We start from the raw sequence: 19,648 nt of genomic DNA, 5'->3' as shown, positions 1-19,648 counted from the left end.
CGATCGTCGTAGCACTAAGATCGCTTTGTGCAAGTGTACCCAGAGGTTGATAGAATGAGCATCAACCTACACCTTCGGGGCACGATGGCACACAGCCAGGTCACACCATCCGATCCCTATATTCGACATCTTGCGACAAGAACAGGCTACTATAGGGATATCTCATCCCCACAATCCCAACGGAGAATCATGCAGGGATTCTGTGATGACTGCTTCTTGTGTAAGACTTGATTTGTTTTCGGTGCGTGGGTCTTTGACACAGAACGAATAAACACACTGTTATCGTTTTCCGTGTGCAGATATGACCTGAAACACACTGCACATCTACAAACACTTTATTAAACGGATTTACGTTTCAAAAATATATTTTTTATTGTTTAATCAAGCATCGGATAAATTATAGAACATTTTTTGTATTTATTGAGAATTACCTAATTCATTGCGGTATTACTAGTGGTATTTGTTTTTGTTGTTTAACACTGCACTCCACAATATTCAAGCTGTTTGACGGTTATTATTTAAAGCAAATGATGAGTATTATGTTCGATTTCTAAATTAATGAAACGATACCCTAGTAATTGTCTGAAATGTAATAAATTGATATCCCCTTTATAAAGAGGTTCATGCATTTACATATCCGCGTTCAGGGACGACGTCGTGATGACGACGACAGCATGGAACAGTCCGCAATATGGCGTTGGGCATAATTGGTCGCTTTGATGCAGTGCGCCATGTCAGTATGTCGCAATGATGCTACGACTGTTAGACACTAGCAGACACTGAAAATGGGGTGTATCCATAGCCGCGTGGGTCCGGCCCCAACGGCAGACAAAGAGAAGCCGGGGCTCAAGTCGGAGTCCAGATTCTCTAGGTTTAAGAAGCTGTTAAGGTCGAAGAGAAAGACAATCCCAAAGGATAAAACTACTGTTTTCTTGGCAGTTGACCATAGCGGGAAATTGTCTCAGAAACTCGAACCAAAGAAGAAGAAGGAAGTCTATCGCCGCTCATGCATGCACTCTGTGATGGCTGACCCAAAGTCTCTGAAACTGACGCCCTTCGGCTTCTCACGTCGGGATGTCATGCCACCAATAGAGAAAGAGGAGGAGGTTGAGGTCACTGTGGTGTACACAGTTTGGGACAGCCAGATTATCATCGACCATGACCACGTGTCCCGAGACGATGGATTCCGTGTCGTCGAGAGGACGTTCCTGATGCCAAAGTTTGACAAATCGGCTCGCAGGATCGCCAACGGCCTGAGCGTTGTTGCAGAGGAGGACGCTATGAAGAAGAGGAGGGAGAAGGCGGAGAAGAAGGAGGAGGAGGTAAAGAAGGAGGAGAGGAAGGTGAAGGAGTAGAGGTCTCGATGCCGTCCAGGGTGTGGCCAATCTAATCGGACAGGGACGGGAGCTCAGAGAAAATTAATTCTCCTGCAAAGTCCGACTGAAGATCACACAACGAGTGCGCCAGATCTTGTGCAAAAAACAAAAGTGCACAATGAAACATCATTTTGTGATCTGGCCTAATAAAAACTGCCGTATCTACAGCATCCTCTAAAAGTAACTAACTTGGCCTCTCTGTGTGTAATTGGAAATGGAACTACCATGTTGGAAATAAGACTGTGAAAAGACACAAAACAATACCTGCTCCAGAAGGGATTTTTTACCATTATATGCCCTCTTTACACATGAGGAAATGGACCTCTTACTTTGTGCTAGGCTGATATTCAACAATTACGCTATCTTGAGATCTTGTGAAAGACATACTCGTTAATTTTAGTTTTCCTGTACAGATGAGGAAATGGTCCACCTTTTTGTTGATGAGATCGATATATTGAAACAGAATATTTAAGGTATCTTCATCACTTGTGAAAAGACAACCCAAGAGAAGGAAATTGTAACACGAGTTTTGTCCCCTACACAAGGAAACATGAATGCTTGTGTTCGTTTGAGGATACCTACATATGAATGTAGGTAAGCAGTTAGCATATGTTTGTAGCATAGGAATTGTGAAAGGATACTTTCAACTTGAACTTTCAGATTTGGATGATTGATCCGTCTGAAGTTCCACGTGATAAATGTACAATGTATATGTAAGCTATGTCTTTATAGTATCACTGAGATTTGACTATGTTAACATGTGTAAATCTTGAATCTCTGTTAAAGAGGAGATGAATCTTTTCTGTTGTGATCCTACTATGGTATATGTAAAGTGAGGATTAATTAACCCGAAGAAAATGAGGTACCGGCGACATTTAGCATCTGATGATATGGACATCCAAGGGTTACGCGACGGATGCTATTTGTGTTCAAGCAGTGTAGGCATCTCTTGAAATGTTGCTTGGGTCAGTCTGTTTCGCCTCTGGATGAATTCAGTTTCAGGATTTGGACAAAGATCCTTACAGATAGAACCAAGCATGATATAGATAATACCAATGGTATTCTTTTGTGAAACACTTTATGGGTTTATGTCGTGTGTAGCTCTGGTAAATGAGAAAATGGGGTTAGTGTGCGGCATGGTAAACCATTACTGAATATACATTTACCTGATTCAATTTGACACTATGAAAAGAATAACAAAATAATATAAATACAGTTTTAGATTTATGTAACTTACTTTAAGTGTTCTATTACGGGTTGTATTTCTTTCCACAAAAAAAGGAAAATATTTATATGATATTAAAAAATATAATATGTAAAACATGTACATTTTTCAGCATGTCTCAAAAATAATATGTTTTCCCAATGTTAAACAATGTTTATACCGTTATATGTATGTCTTGCTTCAAATAAAACCACCTTGGAGTATATAGTTGTGCCATGTGTTTCCCTGAAATACCCTCCAGTGAAGAAACAGGAGGTTTTGTGTATGCCTTTCTAACAAATGGAAAAAAAACTGTCAAGCGTTCTCCGGTGTCTCTAGTTCTAACATGGTATTTTTCACCATTAAAGCAAATATTAACATAGGTTGGAAAATAATAGCCTAAGACTCATATAACTGATTTAGTCAACGGTTCGCGCGACGTCTAAAGTATTGGATTAGGGACAGACCATTTGATATTCGGGAGGTGTGGTGGGGTGGGGTGTGGTTGGGTGAGGTGTGGTGTGGTGTGGTGTGGGTGTGGGGTGTGGTGGGGTTGTGTGGGGTGTGGTGTGGTGAGGTGTGGTGTGGTGGGGTGTGGGTGTGGGGTGAGGTGTGGTGTGGTGGGGTGGTGTGGGGTGAGGTGTGGTGTGGTTGGGTGTCGGGGTGGGGTGGTGTGGGGTGAGGTGTGGTGTGTTGGGGTGGTTTGGGGTGTGGGGTGGGATGGTGTGGGGTGTGGAGGTGAGGTGAGGTGTGGTGTGGTGGGGTGTGGAGGTAAGGTGTGGTGGGGTGGGGTGGGGTGGAGTGGGTTGTGGTGTGGTGGGGTGTGGAGGTGGGGTGGTGGGCTGGGATTTTGTATCCACACCAGATATCTTTTCAGCTACAGCTGCAAAACCAGATATTTTTTTAAACTATTCAATTTCATTAAAACTATGCGCCATAATATTTGTTTCTAAAAAGCCCCACACATTTCAGCAATGTAATTTTTGTGGCAGTAACAATATGAATATCAAATGGTCGGCCTCTTTTTACACATTGACACATTAATGTTCAGACTTTTCCTTGAGAAAACAACTTGGTGAGTTATTAGTATATGAAAGCAATGTCAGTTGGGTGACGGCAAAACGGCAATTAATTGATAATACCATAAATATAATATGTCACTATAATTTAAATGTCACACACAGAGAACATTAATTTTGTCGGTGATATGAAGACCGGGAAAGAAGGCAAATTGTGCCGGGTATGTTGATTACCTCGCCTGGTTTAAGAGTTGGAAATCCGGGTTTGATTTCTCAATATGGGTGGGTACAATGTGGATGAAGGCATTTTGCGGTGTGTGTGTGTGTGTGTGTGTGTGTGTGTGTGTGTGTGTGTGTGTGTGTGTGTGTGTGTGTGTGTTGTTTTAGATTGATATAGCATGTCACAGTTAAACATGAATACCCCACACAAACACTTCGAGCCGACCAGTCCTTGTTTAAGCCCCTTAATGCCGAGCGCCAGGAAGGGTAACATGAAGTACCATCTTTTAACGTCCTTTGGTATGACGCGACCGGGGATCGAACCCCCGACCTTCCGCTCTCTACCAGTAGACCACGGAGGCGGTCGTTTCTTTGTACATTGAATTTCAAGTGATGTTTTTCAAGATCAGCCGTTGGAGCGGGTTCGATTCCCCACCTAGTTAGTGCAGTCTTCTTCTGCATGTGATACCACATTCAGTTGGGACAGGCATTATAAACTACCGGACAAAAGAAAGAATACACCTGAAAATTGGATTAGACCCCAAAAATACAAACGTTATCAAGTCGGGACTTGGCTGAAGACAGTCGTGGAAACACTGCAAACGTTAGGTCCAAAACACAACTATGATACCCGTATCAAATACACCACAATCGAATAACCATTTCTTGTTTGTTTCATTTTTAGTCACCATCAAACATAGGCGTATACCTGTTTTTGCCCGGCAGTTTACTATAAACTGAATTGATACTTGCTACGCACTTGACAGATAAAACAATAGAGGAATACGCATCGTGCTGAAATCATGACAAGTGACCCAATTAAGATTTCCTTGATCACTTAAGTTTTCATCTTTGACGTTCTCTTGCATATATCGAAGAGGTTTTCTCTCTAAATAAATTGATCAGTCCACTCTATCACCACATGCTGCAGCACAGGTACGATACGCATGTCAAAATGGCCACGAGTAATTATTTCTTTGTCACGTAGTCAGTAGTTCTAACTAGATGTCACATGACCCTGTACCGTTTACAGGTAAGTACGCCTATAAACCGTCAGTCTGAATATAATCGGCTTAGAGGATCATCTGCGTTCTCCTCGCTGCATTGTTTCCCAGGTAAACAACATATTGTTCTTTTAGAGTGAATGATGTTTTCTATGTTGTTTAACGCCACAAAATTCCAGCTGCATGACGTCGATCTGTAAATATTAGTCTGGGCCAGGCAATCCAGTGATTGATACAATCGACCCATGCTATTGGGATACGATGACATACAATCATCCAAGTCACTGAACCTGACGACTCGCTCCATTTAGTCGCCTATTGCGAGATGCATATAATGCTGATCATTGATATAGAATGATAGGATGTACACAATGAATGGATATAATATGAGTACATCAGTGGAAGAGAATTGTCTATTTGACCGTTATTGATCGATATCAGATAATCAATATACCGGAAGCTTGGCTTACCATTAACAACCAAGTATCTCTCGATGTTGTTAGAAATTAACGAAACTTGTAAACAGATAATAAATTTAGAAATTTCCAACACAAATTTTGCATAGGATCCTTACGACAAACGACATAAGATCCCTAGGAAACATTGTTTATGTAAGATGGCATCAGCAAGGAGAATTTGTGTGCATTTTTCTAAACTATTTGATTGTGATTCATACACACATGCTTATGATATAGTTAGAATCGTACTACTTTCAGTACAGATTTCTTGTGGTTTTGGAAATATGATTTCTCCCTCTTATTTATTGTTATTCAAGCTTCCAACATTGGTGCAAAGGACAAATGAACACTCGTATGATTCTAAAGCCAGAAGCCGTGCTGCTTGGAGGCCCCAACCACCTCCCCTTGAAATAATAGAGAGCAGATAACCTCATCTGTTTCATATTTAGACCTATGCATACAGATTCAGAGTGACAAAACAAGACTGTAAGACAAGAAGCAAGTGGTATAGACAATGGGAGTACGGGATCAACCCCCCCCCCCCCTTAACAAAAGGGAGATAGCGGATCTGAAGGAACTGCTGGCTAATTATGTTGCCAGGGAAAACGACGAACGGGATCAGTCCACATAAATTAATATCATGATGCCAGAAGAACATTCAAACATGAGATGAATACTTTAAGTGATGAGCACACGATATATGGATTTAAAATGAATAAGAGAATAGGACATCATTCTCCCCCTTAGATACAAAGCGATGTATTGATGAGAATATATGCATTTTTATTAAAGGCCACTTTACACAGGGCGAACAAAATCTGGCCAGGAAGCTCAATGGTCACCAAAACCCAGAATATCATTTTTCCAGCAGTTGTTCAGCAGTAACTGCTCGAGTTGTTCAGTTTCTGCAAACACATCAAACACTGCAGGTACAAGCCCTCTATTTATAGGCAGGCTGAGGAGGCATTCTGCAACAACGACGATGCCTGTGCCTCCTTTCTCCTGCAAACTGCGCAAAAGAATGCAAGCACACGCTCACACAGCATGTACACCCACACAGCACTCACGCACATACAGCGTGCACACACACAACTCTCTCACCCACACAACTCTCTCACCCACACAACACAACACACAAAGCATTTTCAGGGCCTGGACCTGGTCCAGGTTGGGGGTGATGCTGTACCCCCCAGTGTCTATACTACTACTAGTATAGACGATTGGGGGTACAACGGCACCCCACCAGGACATCAATGAAGACATCGTTTTATCCAGGGGCCTCCCGTGACCTCATTTTCTTCCCAATTTAACAACACCCCAGACACAATGCTCTCCAATCTTGGTATGCAAATACACACATAATCATGATTAGGCATTAATACGTTACCTGCTAGACCATCACTATATCACACGTCTGACACTGCGAAGTGGACACTATGTAAATTCAAAACTAAAGTACATAGTGGACCTTGCAGCCCCTTGAACTTTGTTTGTCGGGACCTTGTTACTTCGAAAACCTGTTTGGTCCGGACATTGCTTTACCTTTGGATGTCGTAAGTGTGTGAATATGTTTTACGTTGCGATATGTCAGTAATGTCTCGGCAACCATTCACGTACTACTGTCATATTTCCACAGATTTCTGACTGATACGGCAACATGTCGGAAGGGAAGGACAATGAGATATCCCTTTTGGAGGGCCAGGAAAATCAGAAGACCAATGCCGGCCATCTTGTTTTGGTGGAGGAAGACGACCCAGAGACCCAGTGCGGGATAGGATCGTGCAAGCCACGCGCCTTTCAGGTGTTTGCCAACATTACCGCCTTCACTGGCTTCTGCAGCATAACAAGCCTTCTGTCATCAACGTTGTTGGCATACGTCAATTCCCAAGTCACCACACTGGAGCGACAGTTCGGCTTTACTAGTTCCGAAACTGGAATAATAATGGCCAGTAACGACATTGGCTATATGCTTATTGTCGTTTTTGTTGCCCACTTTGCCCACCGATCTCATATTCCCAGAGTAATGTCTGCAAGTGTCATGCTTTTTGGCATTTCCGGTCTGATATGCTGCTTACCTCACTTCCTGTTTGGAACGGAGCAGTCACCTAATGAGGAATACGTAGTTAGTAATGTGACGTCTCAGTCACGAGCGTATGACCTGTGTTCGTTAGCAAATGACTCACTTATGAATTTTTGTGAAGAATCAGACTCTCCTGATAAACCGGAAGTGTTGTCAAGGAGTCCACGTGATCATGCAGCTGCGGCGCTTGGGATCATCGTCATCGGGATGGCTCTACAAGGCGTAGCAAAGGCCCCAAGAAACGCGTTTACGATCACATATGTTGATGGAAATGTGGAAAAGTCCAAAACAGGATATTATATGGGTAGAGTAGTTTCATTATCATATTTATCTCTAACTGCCAGAGTACGTTAGCTATTGAGTCACATGGGGATCTAACACTACGTCTATAATTAGTATCAGAATAAATATACATGTACTTTGCAAATTTGGGCCCTGACAATAATATGAATCCAATACTGTCTGTGTTATGAATCGTACCAGCATATAACTTGACAATATTATTTTTTGCATAAAGGGCTTAATTCATTCCTATTCTTCTGCATACTAGAATATATATATGTATGTTACTTTTTTAACCTCAGATTCCTTTACGTGGGATAAACTCTTCCCCTTTCTTTCAGGCATCATCATCAGCATGAGCATATTCGGACCAGCCATTGCCTTCAGCCTCGGCAGCTACTTCACCAGAATATATGTAACGTTGGAAGGTATGTACATAGCCACGATCTACTTCTGACATACCACCACAGCAATGTTAACGTTGGAAGGTTTGTAGATGGCCACAATCTACTTCTGACATACCACCACAGCAATGTTAACGTTGGAAGGTATGTACATGGCCACGATCTACTTCTGACATACCACCGCAACAATGTTAACGTTGGAAGGTTTGTACATGGCCTCGATCTACTTCTGACATACCACCACAACAATGTTAACGTTGGAAGGTTTGTAGATGGCCACAATCTACTTCTGACATACCACCACATCAATGTTAACGTTGGAAGGTATGTACATGGCCACGATCTACTTCTGACATACCAACAAAGCAATGTTAACGTTGGAAGGTATGTACATGGCCACGATCTACTTCTGACATACCAACACAGCAATGTTAACGTTGGAAGGTATGTACATGGCCACGATCTACTTCTGACATACCAACACAACAATGTTAACGTTGGAAGGTATGTACATGGCCACGATCTACTTCTGACATACCAACACAGCAATGGTAACGTTGGAAGGTATGTACATGGCCACGATCTACTTCTGACATACCAACACAGCAATGTTAACGTTGGAAGGTATGTACATGGCCACGATCTACTTCTGACATACCAACACAGCAATGTTAACGTTGGAAGGTATGTACATGGCCACGATCTACTTCTGACATACCAACACAGCAATGTTAACGTTGGAAGGTATGTACATGGCCACGATCTACTTCTGACATACCAACACAGCAATGTTAACGTTGGAAGGTATGTACATGGCCACGATCTACTTCTGACATACCAACACAGCAATGTTAACGTTGGAAGGTATGTACATGGCCACGATCTACTTCTGACATACCAACACAGCAATGTTAACGTTGGAAGGTATGTACATGGCCACGATCTACTTCTGACATACCAACACAGCAATGTTAACGTTGGAAGGTATGTACATGGCCACGATCTACTTCTGACATACCACCGCAACAATGTTAACGTTGGAAGGTATGTACATGGCCACGATCTACTTCTGACATACCAACACAGCAATGTTAACGTTGGAAGGTATGTACATGGCCACGATCTACTTCTGACATACCAACACAGCAATGTTAACGTTGGAAGGTATGTACATGGCCACGATCTACTTCTGACATACCAACACAGCAATGTTAACGTTGGAAGGTATGTACATGGCCACGATCTACTTCTGACATACCAACACAGCAATGTTAACGTTGGAAGGTATGTACATGGCCACGATCTACTTCTGACATACCACTACACTTCCTGTTCATGTTTAGGCTAGCAAGTCTTTATAAGGTTAAACCTTTTTAAATTTATTTCAAAGAATTCGATGTGTCATTCGTCACCGTTTTTGTACCTCCGCTACAACCGGTTGGGAATCCGGGTTAGAATACGTCCCAGGAAACTTATGCTTGTCGTAAGACGTGACAAGAAAGATCGGCTGTCAGGCTCGTTGACTTGATTAAGTGAATGTCATCGTATCCCGACGGCATGGATCTTTGCTCATAATATCAATCCCTGATTCGTCTTCTCCAGACTTGATTGTTCACAGGCTGCCGATTGGGTTATTTATTCTTTGTTCAGCCCATAACACATTCGCGATTAACGTATTCCATTCTGCCAGTCTTGACACAATGGCTATTTCAGACACAGACCTGTACCCCCGTCACCCTCGCTGGATCGGCGCTTGGTGGCTGGGCTACCTCGTGTTCGGGTCTGCAGCCGTTATCATGAGCGTGTCTCTCTTCTTCTTCCCGCGCAGACTGAAGAGTGCTCCGCCCAGTGATGTCCTGGACGATCTAAAGAAGAAGAAAAAGGAACTGAATAACCTCACAGCCAAACTTATTTTGGAGGCGAAAGGTAAAGTTCGTATAAGTGACGCTTTTTATCTTATGGGTAATGTCAGCATCTATAATTTTGCTCTTCAAATTCGGCGACTGGCACCTTTGTCCTCACTATGACAGTGATGAACGTTCCTCGTGGCTCCAGGGGTGGAGTGTCTGTTGCGTTCATGCTCAAGCCCCTTTGACAATCACATATGGACCCTAATGACATGAACTTATAAAGACATGAGCAAAGGAAACTCCACCTCTCTTTGTTACATGTTTGATTTTCAGTTGAAAATATGATATTAAATTTGAAAAATCAACCTACTGGGGCTCTGTCAGCACTCAAGGAATACTTCTACATGTTTTTATTTTTAAAAATTTAGTTTGATTTGATTTTTTTAAAATTTCCCCGCATAATACACAACTTATGATAGGTATCTTACTCATCTTACCTTTGAAAATCAGTAAATGTGCTTTTTTGCGGCACAAATTTACAACATTTCAAATATGGTATAATAATTTCTTACCCCAGTCTTTTATGAAACAATATTTTGTCCACAAAATTACCCAGCCAAAGATTTCTATTTTACAAACTGTTTCAAAACATAATCCAATTTAATCCAAATTTTCAACTGCATAAAAAAAACACTTGGGTATACATTTTTTGTCCCTCAGTTTATTTAGATGAAATGAAAAGCTTCATATGCATTAAAATAAGAAACTTCCAACAAAGCCAAGAAAGTGAAGTCATTCTTAATATCCAGTATTTACTTCCTACACCTACACATCATCCTTGTCTGTTCAGTGTAACGTGACTCCTTTCTCTTACAACAGAAATACCGGGGACCATTCGCCATCTTCGTTTTGAGACCGGTTAGAATGAAAATAGATATTCAATCAAATTCTTTCGTGATTGAACAAGCGACGAAACCATATATACTGGATTTTTTCATACCCTCCCCTTTCGTATTACTCAGGAAACCATCGGTTTTCTTATTCGATTAAATACATGGAGGTCACACTCGGACGAGTTCGCGTTCAGAAAAGGCGTTTTAATTGGTCGCTTATTTCAAGCTCTTGAGAGAGGGGCATTCTGCGACAAATCGGCGAAGAAAGAAGGTCGTGACTCGACTTCCCAAATGAAGCTTCGGTGGCGAATAGGCATCTATCGTAATATAATTAGAGAATAACCAACGAGCTAAGAAGAATAACGGATAATCAGTCCCGAGTGAATATAAGGTGTTAATCCCGATCTTATTTGATATATTACTTATTGACATTTTAAGAGAGAAAATGAAGAAAAAGAACCCATGAAATATCAGAGACATTTCACTGACGCCACCCCCTCTTCCCGAGGCAAGGGTGTCCACTAGCCTATATCAAACCTAGTTTCTACCCTTGCCCAACCAAGGCCACTTTTCTTGGCTCGACCCTCGCGCCACCTCGCGTTGATCACGAGTTGTGCCCCTTGTAATGGAAACGCGATATCCCATCAGATCGCTGTTCTTATCTCATATAGCTTCACAAAAATGGCGACTACCAGAGGCGACGACCTCGTCGATCAGATCACGAAAACATTCGCGATTTCATCCCTGACACAAAAACATAGGCAATTGGGGGCTTTAGGAGATGAAAAAGACATATTCGTGTCAACAAAGACAGGCAGCGGTAAATCACTTTCATACGAAGGTGTACCAGTCGTGGATGTTGATTTTGTGAAACGTTCTCTGATTGGAATATCGATATGTGCGATAGACCAATCATATTTAGCACAGGAAACAAGACTTTGATACAAAGGCTAGTGGACGCTCTTGCCTCGGGAAGATGCCTCTCTGAAAGCCCTCTCCATCTCTCTCAGTGTCTGTTTTTGTATTCACAGATTACATAAAGGTGTTGGTAGGTATCTTGACCAACCCTCTCTATGCCACGCTGGTTCTAGCCAGTGTGTGTCATCTGTTTTCTGTTGGGGGAGCGCACGCCTTTATGCCCAAGTACATGGAGAACCAGTTCGGTCTACCAGCATGGAAAGCCAACCTTCTCATGGGTAACGTATTCAGACAGACCAGTTTTATTTCTTCAATATACCAAAATACAGAGGGTAAATGAACTGAATGGACTTCGATTAAAAAGAAACAAATCATGAATAATTTTGAAAATAGTTAAAAAGTGCATTTCTATGTGTAAACAGCCGGGCAAAAGAAAGAAAACACGTGAAAATTCACGCTTCACTCTATTCATTACTGTGCACTGTGAAATTGCTGTGCACTTTGACTCCCATGGAAGGAATGTGGACATCACCTGTTGTGAGATTCTTATTGATCGCCAATGATACTCGTATCAAACACATCACCATCGAATAACCATGTCTTGCTTGTTATAATTTAACTAATTTGACGTCAATGTATAGGCTTTTAGTGCATGTATTTCACATAGATGCAGTCATCAGGTGGTAGAAAATTGATGCAATGTTGTCTTTCACTCGTTGAAATAGACATCTTATCTTTCGGATACAAAACACTTGTGATCTCTAACACGTGAGTGAGTGAGTATGGTTTTACGCCGTATTTAGCAATATTCAAGCAATATCACACCAGAAATGTGCTCCACATATTTTACCCATGTCGGTAATCGAACCCGGCTCTTCAGCGTGACGAGCGAACGCTCTGACCACTAGGCTACCCTCCCGCTACCTATCCGCCCGCCCCGATCTCTAGCACGACGCACTAATCTGTTTTTACAATTCTGAATTTACACGTAGTTCCTTCTGTCTTACATATCGCGTTTCATCCGCAGTCTTTCATTGTATATGTGCCCACTATGTTCCTCAGTACCGAGGAAGCGGAAAAAGTGTATATACAGCCGTTGTGTCGAAGGGACCTTCGTAAATACTTCGAGTTATCCGAGGTTCGGCATAACCGAAAATGATGAATAAAGAATAAATACGCTGAGACCAAGCTTTTACTTCGAGACAACCATGAGTTCGACACAACGGCGTTTGACTTTATATTGACGATGATTTAGACAGGTTCCACTGCTTCGTTCATCAGTGTATCTATGATTTATTCATTCCAGCTGGTCTGAGTATGCCGATGGCGTCACTGGGAACGTTTGTCGGCGGTTGGTTGACCAAAAAGTTTAAAATGAGCCCAATAACAGGGCTGAAGTTTGTCAACGTCTTCACATTTGTCACAGTCATAATTGTATCCCTTGGATATGTGTTTGGCTGTCCACAACCAAAGATACTGAACCAACCCGGGTAAGTGAATTTATTATTTAACGTCACGCGGTACAATTTCAATAAAATATGAAAGTGATATAAGTAGCGCACATAAAACTATAATAAACTTCAAAATAATAGGTTTTAAATACATTAATTGAGAACAAAGTAAGATTCATTTCTTGTTATATGAAATGTGAGAGATATTGTCTAATATTTGATAAAAATAGTCTTGAAGGTATATAATATATACCATATAATATATACCATTAACAGTGAAACAATATTGGTAAAAAGATTAGCTTATTTTATACGTGAACATTGAGAAGATGGTATGGATGAACGACATTTTTGCATTTTATCAATACGTAATCAGTAACAAAGTTTATATTTATCGCCCGAATTATTGAAGGATTGGCTTAAGCATAATGCTTTCAATTAGCACAACTCCACAATCATCCCACCACCCCACCTCAAAACACTACATCAACACAACACACCGCACCACAGCACACCATACCAACACGCCACGCCACATCTTCACACTGCACCCCACCACACAAATACATCGCACCGCAAACCACACTGACGTTAGAAGGTGACTCTTAAATCATTCTTATCAAACATCGATAATCTTTTCCGAAAAAAATCCCATCAACTCTAAGAAATTGAAAAAACAAACTATATAGATACAATCAATTGTAATCGTCTTTCGACATTTTGCCAAAGAGAAGATGTACCCTTTTACGCCCTAAAAACCGTCCATAGGACCTGCCGGATGTCCTGAAAGACAACGAGTTGTGAGTCATAATAATTGTTCGGCTTAATATATTGTATTTCTTGAAGCTTTGACTGAAAAAACAATCTGTCTCGAACAAAAATTACCCCCATCACACACCCCATCCATACTAGAATATAAAATGGTTGGTCCCTTCGTAAATGACAACATTTCACATTTCACGTTACCGTCGCGCTTTCCAAATAGGACGACGGTATCATCGACGGCTGACCAAGGCGACTGCCACAGTTCCACCTGCCACTGCAACGACAACGACTACTTCCCCATCTGTGGCTCCGACAACAACAACTATTACTCACCCTGCCACGCGGGATGCCTTGCCAAGAACGGACCGGTAATAGAAAACACTGGCTATGTTTCAAAACAAGGAGTAATACTACAGACAACTTCGCCACTCGTGTCCAACAATTAATGGCCCCTCGTGTCCGCCAATTAACAAGTGTATCCAACAGGAAGGGTGTAGTAGAACCATCTGTTGTTGTAGTAGGTGTATAAGCAGTAGGAGTGTTGATGGTGGGGGTAGCTGTAAGCAGCAGAAGTTACAACTGATGCAGTGTTTGTTTGTTTATTGTTTGTTGTTTAACTTCGCACTAAGCAATATTCCAGCTTTATGACAGCAGTCTGACAATCCAGTGACTGATATCATGAGCATCGACCCACGCAATTGGGGGTACGATGACATGCATCAACCAAGTCAGCGAGCCTGGCCACCGTTAGTTGCCTCTTACGACAAGCATAGTCGCTTTTTTCATCAATCATGGGTTGCTAAAGGCATATTCTACCCCGGGTCTTCACGACTCCAAACTTACTAAAATGCCTTATTTTTTGGAAGTATAATCCATATGGTGGTTTCTATAAGAAGTATTGAATATATACTCCAAAAAGTGACATTTCCCTATTCATAAGAAATCTCTCCTGAGGAGTCTATTCACGATCCTGACTATATCATAAGCATGCGTTTATAAATCACTCTCAAAGAGTGACGATACCAGTTGTTCGAGAAATGGTGAACGTATCCTGCCCAACGGGTGGCACCCGTCAAAAACTGTAAAGTCATTTGTCCAAAGCTGGTTTTTTTGACGGGACATAAATGAATAAAAGATAATGATGATTCAATAAGGTGAAGCAGAGCGGTAACAGTGCTGGTGCAGGTGTTGGAAGGAGAAGACACAGTTATGAAAAGAGTCGTACTGGTAGTATCAGTTGAGGCAATGTTGGTACAGTAGCTGTCTAGACAGCTGAGACGTTGAACGAGAGTGATGTGGAAACACTGCATCTGTTTCTTCCACAGAGTTATACGAACTGCACGTGCATACCGAACGGTGGTAAGGCGAGCCCGGGTCTCTGTGACTTCGACTGTCCCTTCCTGTATCCCTACGCTGTGACCCTTGCTGTCTCGGCCTTCCTCAGCACTATGCTCATTATGCCTAAGATCATCATAAAGATCAGGTGAGATCCCATTTACTGATTACCTGACACGTACAGCTACTGTTTCTGGGAAACAAATTAAAACTTTTACAACGTTTTGATTGAGGTCATCATTAGATGTAAACAATGTTATTTGAGCAAACAAAAAAATGTCGCAAACCCATTTCCACTGACAAGCAGATGAGAACAAAAACAATTCAAATCTGCTTATGTTCTACGTTTTCATTTTTTTCATGTGTTCTATATTTTTATTTTATCGTATTGTAATGTGTTCTCTATTTTATCTGATATCCTTTTAACGTGTTCTATATTTTTCATTTGTCTATTTTAATGCGCTCTATATTTTCATTTGTGTCCATTTTAATGCGTTCTATATTTTCATTTACATGGGATCTACATTTCATAGACGTTCATTTACATTGGGTCTACGTTTTCATTTAATTTGTTTTTTGGGTTTTACATTATTCATTTGATTTCATTTTAATGTGCTCTATATTTTCATTTAATTTCATTTACATTGAGTATACATTTTCATTTAATTTGATTTTCACGCGTTCTATATTTGCACTTAATTTTATTGTAATGGGTTGTATATTTTCAATTGATTTCCTTTGAATTTGTTCTATATTTCATTTAAATGTCCATGGGGGTCTACATTTTAATTTAATCTAATTTACACGGGGTCTTATTTTCATGTGTTCTTTATTTTCATTTAATTTAATTTTAATGTATTCCACATTTTCATTTAATTTAATTTTAATGCGTTCTATATTTTCATTTAATTTAATTTACATGGCCATGGGGTCTACACTTTAAATTCATTTTATTTACATGGTGTCTACATTATCATTTAATTTAATTCACATGGGGGTCTTCATTTTCAGGAGCGTCACGGAGAAGGAGAAACCGATTGCTGTTGGATTTTCGTCGTTTATGACATCAATGTTTGGTAAGAAATTCAACAGGGTTTGGGAACTGCATATACTATTCTGTCCTATCTTAAAATGTAGATTCTGATCAAGGAATATCTAAAGATTAGGAAATGGTGAGTTATGCAGATTTTATCGATGATGTACGTTGGAAACAGAAGGAAAAAGACGTGGGTGAATAATCTCTCATATGTGCAAACGTGGTTTCAAAACAAATGTCATCATATCACATTTCAAAATCATATCAAGGTTTGTAGATTACAAAATTAATGTACGGATAACTGAAACCACAAGAGTAGTCCAAGCCATTTCCATCTTTAATTCTTAGATGACATGTATATGTGTTTCCAAAACGTATAGTCCATCTTATTGTTCAAATATGCATGATATACCGATGTTTTATTTACATATTACTTCAGGTTTCCTTCTTGGACCAATCATATACGGACGCGTCATAGACTCCACCTGCCTCATTTGGGATTCGCCATGTGGTGAAAGAGGAGCATGCGCATTATACGATATCGTCGACTTTCGTCAGAAAATCCACGGGTTCTTCGTAGTATCACGTAGTGTAACCTGCGTCTGTTTGGTCGCCGCACTCGTAATAGCCATTAAGACGAAAAAATTCGAAACTCTCAACCCGACCAAAGAAAAAGAATTGGAAACTCTCAACCCGACCAAAGTAAAAGAAGAGAAGGGCATCCAATAAAACAAAATTAGTGAAATATCATTAAAGTGAGTGTTACCAGCCCTTAAATCACTCCTAACACGTTCCCTTTTAACACTTACAAACGTTTTGATTTTCGTTATCGTATCCAATCTGAAAGGCATGGTCTTGTTGCTGAGAGGATGAGATTCACAATGGTTTTGTTTTATTGTTTTCGTTATGCCGCTTTTAGCATTATTTTATCAATATCATTGCGAGGGATATGGGTTTCATTTATGTAGCTATCGTTGAGGTGGCGTTGCGACCCCTGAAGATTCGGGGTAGAATAGGTCTTCAGCAACCCATGCTTGCCGTAAAAGGTGACTATGCTTGTCGTAAAAGGCGACTAACGGGATCGGGTGGTCAGACTCGCTGACTTGGTTGATGCATGTCATCGACCCCAATTGCGTGGATCGATGCTCATGGTATTAATCACTGGATTGTCTGGTCCAGACTCGATTATTTACAGACCGCTGTCATATAGCTGGTATATTGCAGAGTGCGACGTTAAACAACCAACGAACCGTGGCGTTGCATCTGAATGCAACATCTAATCCCAATGAAATTTCGCATCATGCATGAACAGACCGTGATGCACGTGCACACAGAAGCCAACGTTTAAGAATTTAAACGCATGCTTATATAGGGTATAATCGGCAAAGTACAACTGACTTAGAAATCAGATATGATTACGGAAAAGATTTTGTTGGTTTTATTTCTCTTTATTGAAACTCACGAATACAGTACAGTGTTGACCAAAGGATTAAAGCTGATGGCGGCGAATCTGTGATTCTCACTCACGACTGAGGGAAGCAATGTACACGGTGAATCGCTGTGCATTAAACTTTCAAATCACGAGGTCACACGTTGCCCTCAAGAACATTATACATAATTTATACTTATATTATTAAATGTGTGGGTGTAATATGAGATTATTTATATTGTGTTTAATACGTTTTCGTTAATACGCAGTACTCTAGGATTGTGTGATACAACTGCTATCTGGACATATATCATAATCTGGTTCCAATTTGCACATATATGTGCTATAAATAACATATGGAAAATATTGATCTTTGTAATGATTTTTATATTATACAAAACGATAAATGTTTCTCCAAGCTTCAGTTTACAGGATATTTTATACCACAACAACGAATTAGCATACTATAACCCCTGTATAGCATACGAGGACTTAATTTAACATACTCAACCATCATAATAGCCAGACGCAACCTCTATAGCCTAGAACGTAACTAATACAGCATACCATGCCCCCGTGTAACTATTTATAACACACACACCGCTACCTATATAGCCTCCAACAGGACATGTATAGCAGAGATAGCCCCTATGCCTATGGTGTTCGTTTGAATTTAAGAATATGGCAATGTGATCATGTCAACGTGTAAGTATGCTGCATATGTGTATGTGATCAACATAATGTAAATGTATGTATTTTTTAAATTTTACATACAATAAATATAATTTTTTGAACAAAAGTGTTTCCCCTTTCCTTTCCACCCTGGACCTGGATCTATAAATTATGGACGGGTATAAGGGTACTAGTACCACGTTCTTAAAAAAAAATGATCATCTGATGATCATCTACGCATTTGATATCATAATCTATGTTGAAGAAAGTGTCGTCGATTATCAACATTTGTAGCAATATTTTCTCGAGTAATCGACAATAGTTCCAGGTTTGTTATACATAACATCAGGCATAATTAATAATAAGGTACTATATGACCATTAAATAAAGTAAATCTCAATTTCAATGTGTCGAAGTTACTGAAAATGACACACTCCGCACTTTCGTATAACCGTGATAAGGTGAAATGGGGTTTAACGTCGAGTCCAAGATTATATATATATATATATATATATATATATATATATATATATATATATATATATATATATGCGTGCGTGCGTGCGTGCGTGCGTGCGTGCGTGTGTGTGTGTGTGTGTTGCTGCTTATTCTAGTCAGGACAGATTCCGATTTATAGTGCTACCCTACTGATATACCATGTCGCAGTTTAACATGAATACCCTACTCAGACACAGTATACAGACTTACAGACTGCATAAAGCAGAGTCGAAACAATACTCGTCACCATCATATGAAGCACTTAGGGCGCAATTCTGCAGTTTGTGTTTTTATATTAGCACTGATAGTTTGAATGATCTCAGTAAATTGTGAAGAACGGAATAGGCGAAATGAAAATAAACGACAAAAATGCTCCCAAAATTTTACTTAAATTAACAGTAATAAAAAAATCACCTTCATTTAAAAAATAATGTCAGTTTAAACTAGTATCCAACTAGGGTCGCAACTTCCCAAAACTTTATCACTGTCTGATTAACGATACCTACGATAATTATATCACATACGTAGATGAAAGTATCATCTACGCAGACGATAATTTTTAAAAATCGTGGCACTAATACGTTTCTATAAAAAATCATTATATCTCTGGTTGTATACCGTGGGGAGTCTCAACATAATTATGCACATCGGCTAGTGGGAATCGGACGGTTACAACGCGTGTCTATCAGTGTCAAGTACATATACACATCGGCTAGTGGGAATCGGACGGTTACAACGCGTGTCTATCAGTGTCA

General features: G+C 40.3%; 1 protein-coding gene across 2 annotated transcripts; it reads left to right on the top strand.

The window, feature by feature from the left end:
- The first annotated feature begins 4,835 nt into the window (after nt 1-4,835).
- LOC124139489 (solute carrier organic anion transporter family member 2A1-like) lies at nt 4,836-17,416 on the top strand. Of its 2 annotated transcripts, none has more exons than XM_046506584.2 (10): nt 4,836-4,933; nt 6,917-7,664; nt 7,984-8,070; nt 9,760-9,972; nt 11,821-11,985; nt 13,014-13,197; nt 14,144-14,291; nt 15,249-15,406; nt 16,270-16,334; nt 16,734-17,416. In XM_046506584.2, exons 2-10 carry the CDS (start codon nt 6,938-6,940, stop codon nt 17,021-17,023), a joined length of 2,037 nt encoding a protein of 678 aa, XP_046362540.2. In that variant the 5' UTR covers nt 4,836-4,933; nt 6,917-6,937; the 3' UTR covers nt 17,024-17,416. The 2 variants fall into 2 exon arrangements, with proteins under 2 accessions (XP_046362540.2, XP_046362539.2); XM_046506583.2 differs by lacking the exon at nt 4,836-4,933 and adding an exon at nt 6,702-6,833.
- Nucleotides 17,417-19,648: the final 2,232 nt, after the last annotated feature.

The sequence above is a fragment of the Haliotis rufescens genome, unplaced genomic scaffold (genome assembly GCF_023055435.1).
Source record: "Haliotis rufescens isolate VD_foot unplaced genomic scaffold, xgHalRufe1.0.p SCAF_1, whole genome shotgun sequence".
NCBI lineage: Eukaryota > Metazoa > Mollusca > Gastropoda > Lepetellida > Haliotidae > Haliotis > Haliotis rufescens.
Note: the sequence above shows the minus strand (reverse complement) of the source record. Positions and strands in the feature narration are given on the sequence as shown.

Coding starts and splice junctions, on each gene's coding strand:
- LOC124139489 (XM_046506584.2), top strand. CDS start 6,938: ATGTCGGAAGGGAAGGACAATGAGATATCCCTTTTGGAGGGCCAGGAA. Junction 9,973..11,820: donor ACTTATTTTGGAGGCGAAAG/GTAAAGTTCGTA, acceptor TTGTATTCACAG/ATTACATAAAGGTGTTGGTA. Junction 15,407..16,269: donor AAGATCATCATAAAGATCAG/GTGAGATCCCAT, acceptor CTTCATTTTCAG/GAGCGTCACGGAGAAGGAGA.